Source organism: Terrapene carolina, unplaced genomic scaffold (genome assembly GCF_002925995.2).
Source record: "Terrapene carolina triunguis isolate 2854851 unplaced genomic scaffold, T_m_triunguis-2.0 Scaffold88, whole genome shotgun sequence".
Lineage (NCBI taxonomy): Eukaryota > Metazoa > Chordata > Testudines > Emydidae > Terrapene > Terrapene triunguis.
In genome coordinates, this window is record NW_020664439.1 from 458,147 (window position 1) to 481,018 (window position 22,872).

Sequence of the window (22,872 nt, forward strand, 5' to 3'; positions counted from 1 at the left end):
GCGGCTTGCAGGGGGGTGAAGGGCGGCACCTGCCCGCTCCCTCCACCTGTGGGCAGCCAGGCGCTGCAGTCCGCTTGCAGCTGGGCGAGAGAGGCTCCCCCCTCCAGCCTTGGGGTGTCTCTCCCAGCCGGGCAGGCTCCAAGGGGGCTGACACAGGCAGCACTGGCTGGGGTCTGCGACCTCCGCGTGGGGCCGGCATTGCAGCGAGGCTCGGCACAGTGCAAACGGCACCGGGATCAGTGGGGCCCGCCCCTCCGCTGCCTGCCGGGCCACCGCAGAATCCTCCCTCCCTCCGGTGCCTGCCGGGCCGCCGCAGAACTGTCCCTGCCACCGCTGCCCGCCAGGCCGCCACAGAACCCTCCCTCCCTGCCTCCGCTGCCCGCCAGGCTGCCGCAGAACTCTCCCTCCTTCCAGTGCCTGGGGGCTGCAGGAGGTGCTGGCTCAGCCACTCCTTTAAAGGCGGCTCGGCCAGGCCGGGCTCAGAACAGCACGGGAGGCGGAGACCGGTGCAGGCGGTGGGGAGTGGCTCGTCCCGAGGAGCCCGGCGGCACGATGAGCAGCAGGGATCACTAGTTCCTGCCCCCCCGGGTCAGGGTCTGTGCCCCTTCAGGGCTGGGCTGGCCGCCCCAAGATTGGCCGGAATGCCGCCACTTACAATGTGCCGTCCCAGGCACGTGCTTTCTCATCTGGTGCCTGGAGCTGGCCCTGCTGCCTTCCTTTTATGTGCTTCCTGTCTCTGCTGGCCTGGGGAGTGGGGACCAATCTTAGCAGCTGGTCTTCAGTCCCTTGTCTGGAAGTTCATTGTGCTGGAACCAGACTGCGGGGTTGGGTCTTGCACGTGGAGCTGAATAATTTTTCAAGAATTTAGGCACCTGCCTGCTGCGTCTATTTCTCTTACTTTAATGGCATGATAGTTATTGTTGTTGCAAATTTTACAGATTGGGACATTTTACATCCTTGGCTTCTAATTGGTGCCACCTAGAATATAGCTCCTGGTAACGTGTATCTTTCTTAGTTTTCATTGGCTGAGGGTTCTTGTGCCCTCCGGGTAGCTGTGGCTGACAATGCTGCCCTTTGTCCCTGTTTCCCTTATTTTCCTTATCAGGCCAGAGGTGGCCTGGGCTGGTCTCTCCCTCACAGGTTTGGATTTGGGTTATTTCTCATTGTGTTAGTAATTTGGTGCTGATCATTTTCAGTTATTTTTATTGTGATAGTAACTAGGAGCCCCAGTCAAGGACTAGTCAAGGCCCCATTGTGCTAGGTTCTGTACAGACACAGAATAAAAAATGGTCCCTACACCAAAGATTTTACAATCTAAGTAGGGAGTTACGTTATGATAATCTGATCAGGGTGCATAGGTGCTGGAACTAAGGTGCTGGGGATGCTGCTGCACCCCCTGGCTTGAAGTGGTTTCCATTATATACAGGGTTTACAGTTTGATTCAATGGTTCTCAGCAGCCCCACTATACAAATTGTTCCAGCACCAGTGTCAGGGTGTTAAATGCTCATGTTTTGTCAACAGTGCAAGGAACTTTATTTGTTTGGTCTTTAGTCTCAATATTCCTAATTACAAGTGAAGTCACTACCTTAGGGCTATGCTGAATGTCTCCCATACCATATGGTAGCATCTCTTTCCATGGGCCTTCTCAAATCAACAGAAATTTTATGTAAAATCTCTTAGTATGGCTCATCAGTATCAGTTGTTTTCAGTTATCAGATCCACCCACAAATCCCGAAATACAATTTTGAGCAGCAGATGAAAACCCACTGTATATATGGCCTGATATTGAGGACTGCAGATTTGCAGGTAAAAATTGTAGATGCAGGAAAGGAGAATAAATAAGAATAAAGCTGGAGAAGAATGAAATCATCCAGTTTTGGAAGGCTGAACCAAAATCTATTCAATCTCAGTCAGAAATCTTTCTTCAGATATACTCTGCAGAAAAGCTGAGCTGATAGCACAGGAGGTATTTTTCCTTCTCTTTTTGGATTCTTCACAAGTTTTCAATAAACAGATTTGAACTTTAAAAAAAAAAAAAAAAGCTCTTTGTTTCCTGGCTGTCTAACTTATCTCATACCCAGGAAATTAATCTATCATGTGCCTAGTATTTCTCTCAAATGCTCTATTGGCTTGAAAGAAGAACTGGAGCTGAGATGGGCTAGTTAGGCAGCTACCATTATGGCTCCACTAGTGTTTCTGCATTTCAGCAGCTAATATGGAGTGGGCACTACTCTGCTGCTTTTCTGTCTCTTCAGGCTGACAGGCCAGAAAGGCAGCTGCACAAGTTCTGTCATAGCTAAGATGATGCCATGAGAGTGGAAGAACTGGGTGGGCAGATTCTAGTAATCTGCCATCGTTGAAGCAAATGCTCTCCTCTTGTTGGGCTGATGCTGCAGGGGCCAAGAAACTCCAGTGGAAGACCACAGAACTAATATGCTTCTCTGGACACCAGGCAAGGAGATCACTTCCAGGTGTGGGTCTGTAACTGCTCCTGTCTTTGAGATGATATGTAGTAGTAGTTAATGGAGATATCCCATCTCCTAGAACTGGAAGGGACCTTGAAAGGTCATCGAGTCCAGCCCCCTGCCTTCACTAGCAGGACCAAGTACTGATTTTGGCCCAGATCCCCAAGTGGCCCCCTCAAGGATTGAGCTCACAACCCTGGGTTTAGCAGGCCAATGCTCAAACCACTGCGCTATCCCTCCCCCCCGTGGTAACCCACTGTGAACTGCTCTGTTGTGTTCAGTATGGCGATGTCCAGCATTACCTCTCAGGGTGCTGGAAGGGCTAATTACTTAATGGTCTGTACAGTGCTGTGATGCTGTAAAGCACCATGTGAGTCCTTAGTAGCATGAATGGAATGGATCCTGAGGTTCTTATTCTAGTTTTCTCTCCATTCTTAATCAGGCAAACTTCCCCTGAGAACACAGGGAGTTTGTGAGAGTGAAAATGGAATAAAGACCTGAAGAGTGGCTCCAGGGTTTGTATTTTTGGAGGGGGTGCCTGAAATGTAACTTATTTTGGTCAATTAAAATCCCTTTGTGCCATCACCATAGCAACCAGCGTCTCTTGTAATAACTCATGCAGTGGTGTGACTCTTTGATTAGCCCCTTGCTGGTGTGTAGATACAAACTGTCCTTGGCTATTCATTTATTGCCCTCTGATAGGGTGTAATCCTGTGGAACATTCCCACAAGGGAATGTTCATGCTGTTAGGTCAGAATTAATACAGAAACAAATGACATTCCCAAATCTTTCGCATGAACACCCTGTGGATCCAGACCCCTGACTGGGATGTGTCTGAGTAGCAAAGTCAATTGCAAACCAATTTCTAATACAACACTGGAAACGGATGTTAGCAAAGGGGTATGAGAAATGGAGAGGTGGAGACAGAGAATATAGCATGCTTGGTGGTTTATGCTCCTGAATAGGTGAGCATGAGAAATTGAGGAGAAGTGCTTGCTTGGAATTTTGCCTTGCTGGAACGTCTGGGGAGTGTGCATTTGGAGAATCGCAATTGTGAGAGAAGTCAGGAAATGGAAGAAGAGTTTTACACATTTTACAAATCACTCTCCAGTGTCATGTGAAATCTTTACACACCAAACATCAACCGAACCAGCAGAAGGCATTCACTTTCCATGTAGAAAGGGGAAAAAATCTGTAGTCTACCAGGAAAACAGTAGGCTTGGCAGTTCTGTAACTATATTTCTCAACTCTCCCACTCAGGTCAGCCATTAAATTCTCGCAGACTCAGTCTGAAGCTGGTTCAAAGTCTGCCCAACATGGATGCCATTCTCAGCGAGGCTCTTGTGAAAGTGAAAAAGCAGGCCCGGGGGTGTCTGTCTCCAGAGATGTGTGTCCAAGCAGTCAAGGCCTCTGTGCAGCTACCCTTCACAGAGGGTATTTGGAAGGAGAGAGAGCTGTTTAACCTCCTGTTGTCCTCAGGCCAGGCCAAAGCACTGCAGTATGTGTTCTTCGCACAGAGAGCAGCACAGAAGTGGACAACACTCTCTGGAGCTTCCTGGAAAACTACTTCAGCTCAGCCCATCCGAAAAGTAGCTGTGATAGGTAAGTTGGTGAGATCCAGTATGCTTGCCAGCATGGCAAATGCCAGTCTAAATGAACTGGAGAGGTGTGGCTTTTCCCAGGAGTGCTGGGAAAGGAAACAATGGAATAATGTTGGGTACCTTGTGGGACCACGGCAGCCCCAGGAAACTTGAATGACTTCCTACAACGGGGTTCTGGGAGCTGCTTTGGAGTCCTGAAGCTGCCCAGCTTCCCCCTTAATTTACTCCCCACTCCTTCCAAAGGCCTCATTGCAGTAAGACCGTACCTTTGATGGAAGACCTGAGGAAGAGTCCTCTGGAGGCATCAGTGCCTCTGCATTTACCCTCCAGGGGTACACGCTCTCATGGAGGCAGAGCTCCTCCAGCCTCCCAAGTTAAAACAGAACACACAAGATTGGTATATTCTAGGAAAGAAACCTGTTAGTATTAACTGCTTGTAACAGTATAAACCTCTGCTAGTGAGGACTGAGATAAGGTTAAATGGCTTAATCCTGTAGTGTCAGGTCATTTCTGTGTGCTCCTACCTCCAGCTACCCTGATATCACTTCAACTACAGCTTCATACTCAGTTCATATATAGATGATTTCATTTTATAATAGTGTTGTCCTGAGAGCTTACTTAATTCCATATTATAAACAGAGATCTGTATGAAATTCCTTTTCTTCTAGTCCAGTTTTGTCATCTGTGAGTGTGTGTGTAGAGAGAGAGTGAGTGTGTGTTTGTCAGGGATATATTAATACAAAAATGTTTTGTTGACAGCTGCATTTTAAGAAGCTTTCATCTCATCATGATCCACCCTTGCCATTTTGCACCCCCCGGAAGATAATGCTTTCATTAAATTTTTATAAGTGCAATTTAAATAAAACCCTTTGATGCACTGCACAGATCTAAAAAAAAACCCACCACCAACTTTTCTGCTCTGCATGTTGATTGCTACACTCTGTGTAAAATGGCTAGACAAGAATAGAGAACTGGGAAAGTGGCCATTTCAATTTTAGACATACCCAGTCAGGTTGCCACTGTTTTTCCCTGTCTGGTTATCATATACAGGATCTTCATTTCCTGCAGTGCACTCAGAGCCCTCTTCAAGCTCATCTCTGCTAGAAGAAGCCACAGATGGTGTTTCTTGAACTGTCCCTTTTCCTCATTTGTTTTGCTGAGTTAATTAATGTCATATATTGAATGGTCATTTACTACATGAATCTTTGGACTTTAAGTACTGTACTTAAATCTGGCAAACATTAATCTCTCAACAAGCTCATATTAAATTGTCATGAGGTCCTTCACTGGTGAGATGGCATTTATGCAGGCAGCATGGAACACTATTGGGTCTATCTTGTGATTCATTGCTGAGCAAAATGATTGAATTCATGTAAATATTATCTGTCCTATCATGTGAGGGCTCCATTTTGCATTTTTGTAAGAAGGAATAGGTGACAGGAAGCAGAGCTTAGACTTGAGATTCTCTGCTGTTTGGGGGATAAATCCCACTTAGATAAGTGAGTCATTTGCAAACTCACTCCTTAATGGAAATTCATCAGTTAATAGATTTTTAAGGCCACAAGGGGCCACTGTGATCTATGGAGTCTGACCCCCTGCATAGCACAGGCCATTGGACTTCTCTGAGTTAATTCCTGCTGTGACAGACTGACGGTATCCTGAAATATGCTGAACAAACTTTCAGGAATTAAGATAAACTTTACTGAGTTACGTTAAACCTTATTGAATGAGGGTTAACGCCTTTAGGGTACATTGTATCAAAAATATAATAGTGTATGTGTTATTGTGGCATTGTATGTACCTTCTCCAGTAGGGAAGGGGATGCTAATGTACTTCCTCCATTAGCAACCATTTGAAGCTACCCTCTGTAGAGATATACCTATACTAGTTCAAACTGGTTTCTCCAGGGACCAACTGACAAAGAAAGGGTTGGATACATAGTCTGGTTTTTAAGTGGCTCACGGCCTTCTCCCTGATCCAGCAAATGGACAGGACTCCAGGAGCATGCAGGGCCCCAATCCTTAGGGTAGGGTTGGAAGGGCTGGATGCTTGTTCTGAGCTGAAGCTGTGATTAACTTGTAACCACAAGGAATCCCCCTTGGGTGGGATATTGAAGGACTGCTCTTGCCAGAGCCCGTCTTAGGAGTGAGGTTAACTCTGATAAGCTTTTTAGCATGCATATAGGTTCTTTTTATTGTTTTTAATACATTTTCTCTGTAAGGCTTGTTACCTTACGAACATAGCAGGCTTGCGTGGAAAGTGGTATGTGATACCTAACAACTGTAGCAACTACACCTATTAACTGTCTCTGAAGAGAAACCAAGCAGGTTTGTTTGGGCAGACTGTGCTGGGGATAACACAGTGAAGGCAGGCAACTGTACAGCCTGGGAATACCCCAGTCAGAAGAGAGTGGGACACCTGTCTCCACCCAGGAAAGGCAACAGCTGAGGAGCTAGAAGCCTGAGATTGGGTACCTGTGCTGGACTCCTGAGGGGAAATATTGGTGCAGTTGCCCTGAACTGTGACTCCTTCTTCAAGTCTAAATGCTGTGGTTGACCTAGAGCACATCTACTAGAAAATCATCCAATTTCCATTTAAAAATTCCAGTGATGGAGAATCCGCTACAGCCCTTGGTAAATTGTTCAATGGCTAATTACCCTCACTTAAAAAATTGCACCTTAGTTCTAGTTAGAACTCGTTGAGCTTCAACTTCCTACCACTGGATCATGTTAGATCTTTGTCTGCTCAATTGAAGAGCCCATTATCAAATTTCTGTTCCTCATATAGGTACACCTCTACCCCGATATAACGCTGTCCTCGGGAGCCCAAAAATCTTACCGCGTTATAGGTGAAACTGCGTTATATCGAACTTGCTTTGATCCGCTGGAGCATGCAGCCCCGCCCCCCAGGAGCACTGCTTTACCGTGTTATATCCGAATTCGTGTTATATCGGGTCGCGTTACATCGGAGTAGAGGTGTACTTACAGACTGTGATCAGGTCACTGCTTAACTTTGTCTTTGTTAAATTAAACAGATTGAGCTCCTTGAGTCTGTCACAATAAGCCATGTTTTCTAATCCTTTAATCATTCTCATGACCCCTCTCTAATTTATCAACATCCTTCTTAAATTGTGGACACCAGAACTGGATGCACTATTCCAGCAGCAGTCACCACAGTGCCAAATTCAGAGGTAAAATAACCTCTGTACTCCTGCTCGAGATTCTGGTTTATGCATCCAAGGATCACATTAGGCCTTTTGGCCACAGTGTCATGCTGGGAGCTCATGCTCAGCTGATTATCCACCATGACCCCAAAATCTTTTTCAGAGTCACTGCTTCCCAAGACAGAGTCCTCCATCCTGAATGATGGCCTACATTCTTTGTTCTTAGACCAGGGATTCTCAAACTTCATTGCATCGCGGCCCCATTCTGACAACAAAAATTACTACACAACCCTAGGAGGGAGGACTGAAGCCTGAGCCCACCCAAGTCTCACTGCCCCGAACTGGGGGCCAAAGCCTGAGTCCCACTGCCCCAGGTGGGGGGGGGAGGGCAAAGCTACGGGCTTCAGCCCCAGGTGGGGGGGCTTGTAACCTCCCCGCTGCCCAGGCCTGAAGCCCAGGCTTTGGCCCCGGGCTTGGGGTTTGGCCATAGGTGGTAGGGCTGGGGCTTCAGCTTCAGCCCCGGGCCCCAGCAAGTCGAATGGCAGCCCTGGCGACCCCATTAAAACGGAGTCATGACCCACTTTGGGGTCCCGATCCACAGTTTGAGAACCACTGTCCTAGATGTTTGTCCTCACATTTGGCTGTATTGAAATACATACTGTTTGCTTGCGCCCAGTTTACCAAGCAATCCCAATCAATCTGTATCAGTGATTTGTCCTCTTCATTATTTATCACTCCCCAAATCTATGCTTCATCTTCAAACTTTATCAGTGATGATTTTATGTTTTCTTCCAGGTCATTGATAAAAATGGCCAAAACCAGATATCTGCAGGTCCTCACTAGAAACTCACCGGCTTGATGATCTTTCCCCATTTACAATTACACTTTGAGACCTGCCAGTTAACCTGCCAGTTAGTCTAATCCATTGAAATGCGCCATATTGATTTTGTATCATTCTAGTTTCTTAATCTAAATGTGTGAGGTACCAAATCAAAATCCTTACAGGAGTCTAAGTATATTACAACTGTGACAGAAATGACAATGTCCTACAATATCTGTGGGAGATCTTACTGAATTCAGTTTATGTATCTTTCTGGTGGAGGGATTGTATGTAATTCCATGAGGAACAGTAACCACAGCACCTCCAAGATCTAAGAACAAATGGGGGTCATTAGGCAAATTCACTCAGATTGCAACATCTCCAGAGAGGTACCACCACCTGGAGAGGCTCGCATATACTAGTTCAAACTGGATTCTCCAGAGACCAACAAAGAAAGGAATTTTGGATAAATAGCCTGAGTTTAAACTGATTCAGGGCCTTATTTCTGATCTAGCAAATGGACAGGATCTTCTGTTCAAAGGGGAGGGGACAATCCCTGTGGAAGGATTGGAAGAACTGACACCTACCAGAGCCTAAGGTTGGAGTTGGGGTGACCTCTGTTTTCACTGTAATGCTTTAGGAATAAATGTGTGTGCTTAGAAATAGTTGTGTGGTAAGTTGTAACTGCTGGCAATTACAGCTTTTCATACCTTTCGGATAGAAAGCAAAGCACACACATTGGTCTGTTTAGGCACTCTGGCTTGCTGGGAATATTACAATGCAGGGAGGAAACTGTACAGCCTGGAAAATGCCTGGTCAGGGAGGGAGGGAGGCATAGGTCTCTGCTCAAAAGAGATCATGGCTGAGGAGTCAGGAGCCTAAAAGTGGATGCCCTCAAGGCATCACAAAGGTGGAATACAGGTGCAGTTGTTTTGAACTGTGACAACATCAACACTGTTACCTTTATCAACGAACTTGTTATCGCATCAAATAATGATATCAAGGTAGTCTGACAAGATCTGTTTTCCATAAGTCCCTGTTCATTGTCATTCATTCTATTAGTGTTTTTTAATTCATTATTAACTGAGTTCTGTATCATCATATTATTATTGCATAATTTTGCCCAGGTTCGATGTCATGCTGACAGGCCAATAATTACTCAGGTCATCCCTTTTACCTTTTTAAATATTGGCATAACATTAGCTTACTTCCAGTCCTCTTAGAAGTTCCCTGGTGTGCCAAGACTTATTAAAACCAATATTAATGGTCCCAAGAGCTCCATGGCTAGCACTCTTAAAACTCTTGCATGTAAGTTTTCTGGACCTGCTGATTTAAAAATGTCTGACTTTAGTAGCTGCTGCTTAACATCATCTGGCTTTTTCCCAAATACAGAACAGAAATATTTATTGAACACTTCTGCCTTTTCTGCATTATTATTATTGACAGTTCTACCATTTCCATCTTCAATAACATTGTTGGGGTTCCTTTTGTTCCTGATAAACTTTTTAAAAAATACTCTTCTTATTGTCCTTAACTCTTTTGGCTATAGAGTTCTCTTTTTATTTGTGATGGGGTATGCACCTTACACCCACCCTGAAGGGGTTAAGGTGGCTCAGAAAAAGCCAGTTAATCTTAACACCAGGGGGAGAGTTAGGCTTGATTGATAAGGCTAATTGATGATGAAGCCCAGCTGTGGCGGGCAAGCAATGGAGTGATCGATGGAAGGGGGTGGTAGGCCAGACAAGAGCTGATTGCTACCCACAAGGAGGCACCCTGTTACAGTGTCCTTTTGCATCCTTTATCCATTTTCTACAGTTTCTAGCTTCTAGTTTATATTCATTGCTAACAATTTCCCCTTTTTCCATTTTATATATATATCTTCTTTCTCGCAGCTGATTCGGCTCATAATTGTTTCCAGCTTTGTGAAACTGGCCTTTCTAAACCACCAAGTATATTGATTACTTCCATGTAAGCAACCACTAACTTTTAGTTCTATGATCAATTCCAATACTGGTTGAGTTACAAAATTGTCATCTATAACTTATAGACATTCCAGTGACATTTTTAGTATTGGCAGCAGGAAACCTCCAGCACGTGTCAATTAGATTGAAGGCCCCCCATTACAACCCATTTTTTTCCTCCTGCACATTATAGATTAGTGCTCAAGGATTGTCACTCGATAAATTGCCCTGTTCTGTTCATTCCCTCTGAAGCATCTGGCACTGGCCACTGTCGGAAGATAGGTCACTGGGCTAGATGGACCATTGGTCTGATCCAGTAGGCAGTCGGTCTTATTATTTGGTCATCCTGTTCCCAAGTGTGATTTGGTGTCTGTAGCAGACACCCCTCTTGTGTTTTATCCATAGATCCGTATTATAACAAGCATTCAAGATCATTTACTTCCTAGTTGTCAGAGACTCAGAAACAGGCAATGCCATTTTTGACAGAGTGACTCTCTCGCTCCCCTTTTGCCCATTAGACCCTTCCTAAACCAATTATAACCATTGATTTTAATATTCCAATCATGCAGATCTTCCCACCTGGTTTCAGTAATACTGTCTACATCAAATTTATGCTAAGAAATGAACAATTCCAATTCTTCTTGTTCATTACTCAGGCTCCTAGCTTTGGTGTATAGGCAACTAAAGAATGTATTCTTTTCATGTCCCTTGGTGCTTTGACATCTTGATTTTGTACTGAATGAGTGCTCATTTGTTCCCCCCTTTCACCCTTCATGTTAGTTTAATGCCCTTCTGATTACTCAGCCTGTCCCTGAGGAGATTGGTTCCCCTTCAACTGAGGTGGAGGCCATCCAAACTATACAGCTCTCTCTCCTCATAGAACGTAGACCAATGTTCCACAAAACCAAAACCCTCTATCTTACATTACTGCCCTGGCAGCGGTTCACCTCTGGAATGTCTGACTTCTGTCTTCCTTTACTCATGAGACAGGAAGGGTCTCAGAGATCACTTGAATATTCTCCTTCAGCCCCATGCTGAGTTCTGTGAAGCTGTCTATAATCTGCAAGGTATCCTGTGAAACAGTGTAATTGAGGCTAATGGATCCTTGCCTGCTGAGTTCAGAAGCCTAGCCAATCTTAGAGTGATGTCTCATGTCTTGGCTCCAATAAGGCAGCACACCATCCTGCTATCTGCCTGTCCTTTGCAGAATGTTCTTTCCATTCTCCTTTGCATAGCATCCCCATCTAGGTATTATCTGTCTTCTGTGGATAGCTGGAGATCTCTTCACAGGTACACTTGATAGTCTTGCAGCTTGAGCTGAGCAGCCATTCTCAGGAATGTCCAATACACCTTTTCCATTCAACTAGCTGTCTCTTCAGAGACATTTTCTGCAGTTTCCATGCTGAGAAGCTGATCGGATACTTCTAGCTGTGTGGAATTCCTCCCGGTCCTCTCTGGTAGTTACAGCCTGCCTATCCTCATCTGCCTCTGACAGAGTAGAATGCCAACTCGACCTCTTGCCCCTGGTGGTTACAAACTCTCTGATTTCCACACTCTCTCATTCTTTGGCCACCAGTTCATTTCTTCCTTGACTCTGGGGTGATGATGCTTCCTGAATCTGGTTGTTCCAATACTCTACATCCTCTCTGATGCTCTGCAGTGTCAGTCCTTGTAATTCCAAACCAGAAATCTTTCCTTCCAGCACAATCACCAACTCGCACTTTGTACACAGGAAGTCCCTTCTGGCTTCAGGCAGGAAAAAAAACATTCCACATCTGTTGCAGGTTGCAGTCACTGATCTGTTGCTGGCCATCACACTACTGAGCATAGAACTGTACCTAGAAAGAGAACCTCTCATGCACCTTCCTGTGAACTCCATACAGAAGTCCCCTGTTTGCCCCTACTGTTCACCTGATACGAAATTAATAATTTCAACCAGAAATATTAATCCCAAATAATCATTGAAATGGAGAAGCCTCAATTTACATCAGTCTGCCAGCATTTGTTCTGCATGATTTTAAACATATTGCTGGAACAATACTTTCATATTCTGAACATGCCACAAAGCATTTCCCTGACATAGCATTTTTAATGTAATTGTACATTTAAAGTCAGATTACAATTTAATATAGTTTGAATTTAGTACCTATTTCTGTAATATATGGAGTCACTATATATTAGTTGTATCTTATATGACTGATCAATAACTGAAAACCATGATTTGCTCAATCTGCCCAACAAGTGGATTTGTCATGTACTTATGTATTGTATAATGAAGTAGGTAGAAGAGTAGTTTTTGGCTGTATGGCAAAGAACTGAAAGGGGGAAGACCTGATGTGGTGGTTGTATTTGTGAGGAAGACATGAGCCTGCTGCTGTTAGCATCGCAATGGGTGTGAAATATGCTCAGACAGTTCTGATAAGAGCATGGTTTATTATTATTGAGATAGCTAAGAGGAAATGAGAGAAGGCAGCCCAGAATCCCTGAGCACAACAGTTCTGAGGAAGCACCCCAATCCATACAACTTGTGGAGTGTTTCCTGGTCACATCCCTGGGTTTCTGATGCTGGAGACTGCATAGTTTGAGGTGGGATTCAGTCATTTTGGACCATCTGAGCAGAAGTTACTTTTTCTTTTTCTTCTTTCCCCCAGGTCCCGCCACACCCCAGAGATTCTCTACCATTTTTCTGTTCTGTTATACTATTATGGCGGGGTGCATTCGCTACTGGTGGCGCTTCCTCCTGGTCGTTCTGGGGATTAACTCCAGCTAGACATTGCACCCTCCTTTGATGGTGTCTCTCCTGTCATCCTCTCACCCTGTGGACCCCTCTTGCTCCAGGAATTGCAGCCTCCTCCTCTGGAGGGCTGTCATTACATGGTTTCCCCTTCCCGGTGTGTGTCTGTGTGTGTGTAACCAAGTCTTTCCAGGATAAACTGTCCCAGGCAGTCCACTGTCCTCTACCTGGCGTGTGCCATGTCCCCCTTCTCTGGGTTCGCCAGCCTTCCAATTCCCTTCTCCCAGGGAGTAACTATGGACTACTCTCTAGCCACTAACACACCTCCCTTCTCCCAAGCAGTGACTGCAGCCTACTTCCCTGCAGTCCTGTCTGTTGCCAGTTTCCTGGTTTTATAAATTCAGCTCAGCTCCTCCCCCAGCTGGACTTCATCAACCAATTAGGCCCTAGCACTCCCTGGGTTTCCTCCAGGTGCTGCCTATAGATTAATTGGCCTAATTTACCCTCTCAGGGCAAGTGTGGGGAGTACACCTCATCACATATACACTCTTCCTCAAGATCACCAGCCTTACAACCAAAGATGATCTAATGGGGTCATCAGCAGACGTGCCTCTTAACCTGCTGAATGTCCAAGTCTCCCCTTGTATCGACCACCCACTTTTAGAAAAAAAAACCACAAGTGTTATCCCTGCTGGGTGTTCTAGGGTAACAAGGCTCCAGATGCTTCCACTGCTACTGAAAAACTCCTTTCATACAGGCCATTGAGGAGTCAGATGGTAACTTGGTAACCAACTATCCTGGGCCAAAATTGAACTTGGCAAGCTCAGGTCTTGTCCATGGGCTCAGGTCTGTGTCCTAGAGGATGAAGTACCACAAGGATGTCTGACTGCCTAAGACAAAAAATAGTCTTTGTGGCTCACCAGTGGAAGGTCTGAGGTCCTGATGCCGAATCCACCTTCAAACCCCCAGTTGTTGACGAAAGTTCTGGCAGAGGTGGGAGGAGGGGCAGCAGGCTGGCAGCATGTTTTTAGTGTTAACATCTGTATTTTGTATGCATTCAGTATATGGGAATGGACAGAAGGACATTACTTTACCTTTGTTGGTTACGTAAATGAAATTTTAGTGGTATGTTAACTTTGATTATGATGTTACAGATCTTATTTTTCCATCATTGACCCAACACAGGCATAAATAAGAGTTCTGCTGATATTTCCCATCAGAAATAAAATGGCTGTCTTTGAAAACACATTTTCAAAATCTTCGTTCTTGTTGTCAAGATAGGAAATGTTTTGCGTAGCACATGTTTGTGGGTATAACACACAGTCAGAGCTACATCAGTGATTACAGGCTGCTTGTGGAAAAAATACTCCACCTTGTTTGACCTGCTTTATGGAGACTTGAGCTTGTTTTACTGATGACATAATTTCAGCCATTCTTCATAAAGCAGCTTTAGATTAATTTTTTAATCCCCTTGGTTTGTGTTCCTTTGTTTGGCTGATAGACTTTCATTCGAAAACCTGGTCAGCTGGATTTTGGATTTTAAAAAATCATTTTGATAGAATTACTGCAGACCTTGTCTAGTTGTGGCTTTATTCTGGATGTTAACAGTGCTCACATTCAGAGTTCCCCTTTGCTTTATAGGAGTGCGTGGCACATGAAAAAAATCTTTAAACTCCACTGGCATTTTACTTTTTATGTGGTTCTCAGACTATTTTTGATTTATTTATATTACTGTAGCATGCAGGAGCCCTAGTCATTGTTCTAGGTGCTGCACAAACCCAGAACAAGACTGTCTCTTCCCCAAGGAGCTTACAATCTAAGGCCTTGGCTACACTCGGGACTTCCCAGCGCTGCCGTGGCAGCGCTGTGAAGCGCGAGTGTAGTCGCGCTGCCAGCGCTGCGAGAGCTCTCTCGTAGTGCTGTATGTACTCCACCTCTCCGAGGGGAATAGCTTGCAGCGCTGCGAGCGAGCGTGCAGCGCTGCAGGCTCTGATTACACTGGCGCTTTACAGTGCTGTACTCGCTGCGCTCGGGGGGGGGCATTTTCACACCCCTGAGCGCAGCAAGTTGCAGCGCTGTACAGCGCCAGTGTAGCCAAGGCCTAAGTATAAGAGACAACACATGGAGAAAGACAGGGGAGTACAATGAGACAATATGAGTGATAGGCAGTGGGCCAGCAGCCCAACCATTGTCAAGTATTTTGTAGGCATCGCAGCAAAGTAGAATTTTAAGGAAGTATTTGATCAGGAGGATATTGAGTTAGTTTTGTAGATGTTTACAGGGAGCTCCTCCTAAGCATGAGGAGCAGCGTGGGAGAAAGCACAAAGGTGTTTGTTTGAAAATTTGACAAATGAGCAATGGAGGCTGGCATCATGGACCAGTCGAAGGCAGGAATCAACGTTTCAATAGCAAACAAGAGAATGGTAGGGTGGGGCTAGGCCATAAACAGCCTCGAAAGTGAAGATATGTAACATATGTCTGATGTGCTAGAGAAGGAGGAGCCAGTGGAGGGATGCAAAAAGAGGGGCGACATAGTCAAAGAAATAGGCTAGGGAACTGATCTTTCCAGCAGAGTTCTGAATGGATGTGAGCAGGCCAAGATGGCAATTGTCAAGAACAGGGAAAAGGATGTTGCAGTTATCAAGGTGCAAGATGAGAGCCTGAACCCGAGTTTTAGCAGTGAGGATGGATAGGAAAGACCATATCTGAACAATGTTATGTAGAAAGAGTCTGCAAGATTTAAATATAGCCTGGGTGTGAGGATGTAGAGAACAGTGTGAGTTGAAGATGACAGCCAGATTACAGGCCTGAGGGACAGGCAGGATGGTGGTATTGTCCACAGTGGTTGAGAAAGAGGGTTGGGAGGGAGACTAAGAACTCTGTTTTAGCCATGTTCTGTTTGAGCTGATGGCTAGACAGCCATAAGGAGATGTCAGAGAAACAGGCCAAGATTTTAGGTTGGACAGGAGTGGAGAGGTAGACCTGACAATCATCTGCATAGATGAATTTGTTTGTGTTTGTGGATGAGATAAGGTACAGAGGGAGAAAGAGGAGAGGTCCTCAGACAGAGCTCTGTGGAACCCCCACAGAAAGTTGGAGAGGGGATGAGGAGGATCCTCCAAAGGACAAGCTGAAGGAGTTGAGGGATGGGGCAGTAGTTGGAGAGGCAAGTGGGGTCCAGGGTAGGACTTTTAAGACAGGAGAGACTAAAGCATGTTTATGGCACTTTTTATTTTTTTCCTCCTATTTCCCCTGGTCTCCTTTTCATCTCTAGGCTCATGGATTGTGCTGTTCACAGACACTGTTTGGACTTCCTCTTCTGGAGTTATGTCCTAGACCAGGGGTGGGCAAACTTTTTGGCCCAAGGGCTACAACTGGGTGGGGAAATTGCATGCAGGGCCATGAATGTAGGGCTGGGGCAGGGGGTTGGGGTGAGGGAGACAGTGCGGGGTGTGGGGGGGGTGTGGTGTGCAGGAAGGGGCTCAGGGCAAGGGGTTGGGGTGCAGGAGGGGGCTCAGGGCAGGAGGTTGGGGGCTCAGGGAAAGTGGTTGGGGTGCAAGAAGGGGTACGGAGTGCAGGAGGGCGCTCAGGGCAGGGGGTTGGGGTGCAGGGAGGGGTGCGGAGTGCGGGAGGGGGCTCAAGGCAGGGGACTGGGGGCTCAGGGAAGGGGGTTGGGGGTACGGGGTGCAGCAGGGGGCTCAGGGCAGGGGGTTGGGGTGCAGGAGGGATGCGGGCTGTGTCAGGGGGCTCAGGGCAGAGGGTTGGGGTGCAGGAGGGGTGCTGCAGGGGGCTCAGGGCAGGGGGTTGGGGTGCGGGCTCCGGCTTGGCACCGCTTACCTCGAGTGGCTCCGGGGTGGCAGCGGCGCGCAGTAAGGCTAAGGCAGGCTCCCTTTCTGCCATGGCTCTGCGCTGCTCCCAGAAGCGTCTGGCACCACGTCCCTGCGGCCTCTGAGGGAGGGGGGAGCAGAGGGCTCCGCACGCTGCCCTCACCTGCGGGTGCCTCCCCCAAAGCTCCCATTGGCCGCAGGCAAGGTCAGCACGTGGAGCCCCCTCCCGCAGGGGCCACATGGACGTGGTGCCGGCCGCTTCCGGGAGCGGCGCAGGGCCAGGGAAATAGGGAGCCTGCCTTAGCCCCGCTGCGCCACGGGGCTGGCAATCCCACGGGCCGGATCCAAAGCCATGATGGCAATCCCGTGGGCCGTAGTTTGCCCACCCCATCCTAGACCCTCTCCAATCTGGCTTCCACCCCTTGCACCCCATTGAAACTGCTCTCACCAAAGTCTGTAATGACTTTTTCCTAGCCAAAGCTCAGAACCAGTACCCCATCCTTCTCCTCCTTGACCTGTCAGACTCCTTCAGCACAATCAACCATGCTCTTCTTGAAATTTTGTCCTTCCTTAGCTCTCAGGACTCTGTCTTCACCTGGTTCTCCTCCTACCCATCTAGTTGCTCCTTCAGCTTGTCCTTTGGAGGATCCTTCGCATTCCCCAAATTTAACTTTTGTTGTAATATTTGTATTATTTTAACAGCATTTTCAGTTAGCCCAGCAGATTGTGGGTAACCTGGACTTGATGTAATATGTTTGAAATCATATGCTATGGCAAAACTTAAACTCTTGACTGTTGAAGTCCATTATCAATCTTTACCACATTGAGAATCCCATGCAAAAACTGATTTAATTTTATTAATGAATTGTTTGGCACAAGTGTTTTCTAGTATAGCTATTTCAGGAAAATACAAAAAATAATCAAAAACTATAACATAAGCATGTCCTTTATATTCAAATAGATTGAAACCTATTTAGACCAAAGTCTTGTTTTCTAGAATAAATGTCATAGGCTGTTTAGACTGAGCATTTCTATATTTTTGACGTATGTCACTTTCTTTTATGTAAACCTCTATATTTTGGTTCATTTGTGGTCAATACAGAACCTCGCTTTCTCTTTCTCTACCTTTACTTTTTTCTGTGTCTAAATGTCCCTCATGTATGTGTTTCAACATCTCTGCTGTTACCACTAAAGGAATTACTACCCTATTGCCTTTAAACAGAATTCCTTCAATTTTCAATTACTGAAAAGTCTTTAATAAGTTGATTATATGGCTTCAGTATCACTTTATTATATCCTTTTTCAATAGCTGTAATAATCTTTTGTAAATTCTCATTCTGTCTAGTTGCTTGTACAATTTCTTCCCATACTCTTTCTGATATAGGAAACAATTTTTAAATACATCTACATGTACCACATCTTCCTCTTCAATTACATTGGTTACATCATAAACTCTAGAAAGAGTATCAGTAACAATTAATGATTTGCCTGACTGATATTCTAATTTTAAATCAAATGCCAAATTCCATTTCTAGAGTTTGAAATTCCGCATAGCACAGGGTCCGGAAGATCAAGTTCTGTACTTCACTAGGGTTAAACTCTTGTTTGTTTCCTCTTGCTTATGTATGACAGTTTTCTGCATGCATGTTCCAAAAATAGATAAAAGTTCTATAGCCCTAATTTACAGCTGGAGAATTTAGGTACTCAAAAGTGCCTTGCAAAGGGTCACACTGGAAGTCAGTGGCAGCGCTGCAAATAGAATCCAGGTTTCCTGATTTCTACTGCCCTGCTCCAGCTAGCTCCCATATTATAATGTATGAATTGGAGAACCGACTTAAATTACTCAAAGACTGAATTAAAATGTTGCTTTTCCCCCAGTTTTCCATTTACTTTTTCTCCATCTACACTCCCCTGTGTATTTGCACAGAGACCTGCTTTGTGTGCTGGAGTACCAAAGGAGCCCATTTGCAGAGGTGTACTTAACAATTCCTAGTACTTACAGTCTCTGTTTCTCTCTTGCTTTTATCACTAGGGCTGGGAACAATGGGCCAAGGCATTGTGACTTCTCTGGTGAAGGCCAAGATGTCTGTAGTAGCTCTAGAGCAGGATCAGAAGCAGCTGGAGGTAGGAGTAAGAGCTGTGACATCCCTTCTAGAACATGAAGCTTCAAAAATGCAGTGGATTGGCCAATGCCCCGATGCCTGTGATCCCGCCCTTCTCCAGTTCACTCTGGACTTCGGTGTGTTACAGGATGCAGATCTAGTTATTGAGGCTGTGTTTGAGGACATGGCACTGAAGAAGGAGATCTTCCATAAGTTGTCAGCAATCTGCAAGCCAGGGACCTTCTTGTGCACTAACACCTCCGCCCTGGATATTGATGAGATTGCTTCAGCCACAAGTCGCCCTCACCAGGTCATTGGTACTCACTTCTTCTCACCTGCCCATGTAATGAAGCTGTTAGAAATAATCCGTGGTCGTCACACATCGCCCATCACCATTGCCACCGCCATGGGTTTAGCCAAAACTATAGGCAAAATAGGGGTTGTAGTAGGGAATTGCTTTGGATTTGTTGGGAACAGAATGATGACTCCTTATGCTGAACAGGCAGTTTTTCTGCTAGAAGAAGGATGTAAACCAGAAGAAGTAGATCAAGCTCTAGAGGGATTTGGTTTCAATATGGGGCCTTTCCGAATGTCAGATCTTGCTGGGCTTGATGTGGGCTGGAGATCTCGGAAAGGGCAGGGCCTGACTGGACCCGAACTGGCTCCAGGAACTCCTGCTCGCTTGCGTGGCAGGAGGAGATACAGCCCACTGCCTGATCTTCTATGTGAGAATGGAAGGTATGGCCAGAAGACTGGCATGGGCTGGTACCAATATGAGAAACCTGGGGCTAGAATAGCTAATCCAGATCCATGGCTTCACAATTTCCTGATTGGGTATAGAGATTCCCATCATATTAAGGCACGCTTCATAGACGAGGAGGAAATCCTGGAGCGCTGTCTGTATACCCTCATCAATGAGGGCTTCCAGATCTTAGATGATGGAATAGCTTCTGCCCCAGAAGATATTGATGTAATCTACATCCATGGCTACGGATGGCCAAAGCACAGAGGTGGCCCCATGTTTTACGCTTCTACCATCGGGTTACCTCGCATTCTGGCTAAACTGCAAAAATATTCTGAGGCCCATTCTGACATTCCCAGAATGCAACCCAGTGCTTTTCTGAAGAAATTGGTGTTCGTGGGAAACCCTCCATTGAAGGAGTGGATGTCCCATGCAGGACACCAGAGCAGTAAGCTGTGATGTCCCTGCAGCCTACTCTACACGTTCAGCCACTTGTCTCGTGGTGACAAGCATCTCTCACTGCCATAATCAGTGATGTCTGTTCCAATCAAACCCAAAGCACAGCAGGTTGAAGAATAATGTCTGGCTCAGTTGAGCGGAGTAACTACTCTCTCTAATGGTAGTTGTTGTCACTTTCCTTTCCCTGCTCACAATGCACCCATCCCTCCCACCTCACTAGTGCACCACACACGCCCTCAAGCTGCCAGTAGGAGACCCCTTCTGGCTGGCTGTTCCCTGACAAGCTGCACTCACCCGACTGCTGGATCCTAACAGCTGGTGTTCTTAACTGCCTGCCTCTTGTCATTCCTCTGGTGAGGGAGGGAGCAACACCTGGCAGCTCGTGAGACAGTTGAAAGTGGGAGGGTAGGCCGGGGGTCCTGGCTCGGGGAGACAGAGCCAGTGAAGATTCACTGCAGACAGGTATCCTCACCTAGCTCTGCCTCCCAGCAGCTACAGATCTCCTCTTGTTGCTGCCACAGAACCCTCTAGTGACCAAAGGCAAACCGAAGGAACTAGTCCCCATGGGAGAGCCACCTGGGAACCATCCAGTTTACTAAGGATTCATTTACATGATGAACCTTCCCCTCCCAAAGGGAACAGATTAGACTGTCCCAGATAATGGTCTCTTCACGGAGTGCACATTTGTGGGGTTTTGGATTGGCTGGAGGGAGTGGAGAATGGTACAAAATGGAACCGTGCATTTTGGAAGTAAATTGTGATGCAGTGAAGAGAGCATCCAGAGCTAGCATCAAGGGATAGCACTCAGCACCTACCTCCACCCCCAAAATAACACTAATAAACACAGCACAGTCACAGAAGACTATGACCTGCTCATTAGCTAGTGGCTGGAAGATCACATCCTTTCCCGCTCCTTCCTTAGCATTGCCCCTGCCCTCCAACCTCTTCCTCCAGACAAAAGTGCCTCCTCTCCAAGAGGGAGTGTATGTGTATTCCCAGAACTCCTCACCTGCTTTTCTAGCCTGACTGCTGGCAGCTGCTGAGCGTAGAAGGCATGGAGGGCCTTGTGCACTACAAGTGACAGGAGAAAAGCCTTTTTGTGGCACTTCAGTGTTTCAGGTGTACAAAGGGCACCATGGAAAGTAAATGGGCTCAAGAGCTCTGCAGATAGGAGTTGTGCTGCAGGCATGGAAGGAAGTCTCCAGCAGATAAAAGAACAAGGAAGAGAAATATTTGCTTTTCTGAACTTGGCCCTGCGGGGTAAGGACTCCTCTTGCTCTTGTGCAAAGAGCACAGCTCCCAGTCGCTGGCAGGTGAGCCTGGTGGCTCCAGAACAAACACATTCTCTTCTTAGGAAAAGCCATATCTGAAATCAAACTCTGCTTTGTTTCATTAATTTTTAATAAAGCTGATTTTCATTTTCTGTCATCACCTACATTGTATTATCAGGTGTTGCTGCATTGTTCTCCCATATGTACACTGGTCACTTTTTTGCTCAGTTGTAGCAGATATCGGGGTCTTGCAGGTCAGTTTCCTGGTGGTAGACACCCACAGAGACCCTGGCATCAGGTTAGCAGACCCAACAGCTTCATCCACCTGTGATTGTCTATAGATAAAAGAACCAGTTGATGGTAGCCATCAACACCTTCCAGCATAGCAATGCACCCCATGTCAGCTATTGGGAGGGAGGGCAGAGAGTTTTAAAACATTGACATCCTGAATGACTTATCTCCTACAAAGAAAGAAAAGAAATAATAATGGAGGGAGAAATAGGGGACATACAGAGTTCCTGGTAGGAGAGGGAGACTGGAAAGGTAACACTGCACCTCTAGCACATAGTGGAGGTGGGAATGGGTGACAGAGCCCCTGGCATGAGGGAATAGGCTGCAGGGAGTTCCTGAAATAGGAGGGGCCGGCACACAGGGAGTTTGTGGGGGGAATGGAGAGATGCAATAAGTGCCTGGTGCATGCAACGTGCTCAGCCTACGCAAGCTACCAAATGTGCAATCTTCTAGTTTTGGCTAATCAAGCATAATAGTATGAATGTACAAACCTGAAGAGCCCAAACATTGGCCCTGGTCAAGAAACTACAGCCAAGATTTTCAAAATTGGAGTGTAAAGGTAGACTCCTAAGACATTTTCAAAAGTCCTGAGTACTCAGCAGCTCCCATTGTTCTATTCGGATTTATATGCCCCGCACATCTCCATGGTCTGAACCAGGGGTTGGCAATCTGCGGCATGTGTGCCAAAGGGGGCACGCGAGCTGATTTTTAGTGGAACACTGCCGCCAGCCGGGGTCCTGGCCGCCGGCCCGCTCCGCCCACTGTCGGCCTGAATTACGGAACCCCAGACCAGCAGCAGAATGAGCCGCTCAATCCGCTGCCGGTCTTGGGTTCTGGCCGCTGGCCCCTTACCAGCTGGGGTCCCGGCCGCCGGCCCCGCTCAGCCCGCTGCCGACCTGGATGGACGGAACCCGGACTGAGCGGGGCCAGCGGACGGAATCCCAGACCGGCAGCGGGATGAGCGGCTCAGCCCACTGCCAGTCTGGGGTTCTGTCTGCTGCCCGCGCTGCTAGTCTGGCACGCAAAACCTTTTACTGGCACGTGCAACCTTAAATTAATGAAGAGTTGGCATATCACTTCTCAAAGGTTGCCGACCTCTGGTCTGAACACTACCAGCAGTACATTGAGAGCTATAACTAGCAGCTGCCATATGTGTGGTTCTTTCTTCCTGTCCTCAGATGGAAGACTGTAAGGATTTTTTAAATTTAATTACATTTTATTTTGTGTGCCCTGTGTACTAGCAAAAGGCAGGCTGAAGATGAGTGTCTTGCACCTGAAATGGAAGGTGCTGAGGTTTGTGGAGTTTCTTAGGACTGGTCTACATTACAAAATTAGGTCAACGTAAGCCACCTTGTATTGACCTAATTGTGCATGTGTCTACACTTAAATTTATCTCCCACCAATGTAAGTGCCCCATTACACAGCCATAGTAACA

General features: G+C 46.4%; 1 protein-coding gene across 1 annotated transcript in view; it reads left to right on the plus strand.

Annotated features, from left to right (window-relative positions):
• Positions 1-21,306, plus strand: part of EHHADH (enoyl-CoA hydratase and 3-hydroxyacyl CoA dehydrogenase) — a 47,688-nt gene extending 26,382 nt beyond the window's left edge. Inside the window, exons 6-7 of the mRNA XM_026649978.2 lie at positions 3,727-4,068; positions 18,605-21,306. Of these exons, the coding sequence (XP_026505763.1) occupies positions 3,727-4,068; positions 18,605-19,875 (1,613 nt within the window). The 3' untranslated portion in view covers positions 19,876-21,306. The remainder of the gene's footprint in view (positions 1-3,726; positions 4,069-18,604) is intronic.
• The last annotated feature ends 1,566 nt before the right edge of the window (positions 21,307-22,872 follow it).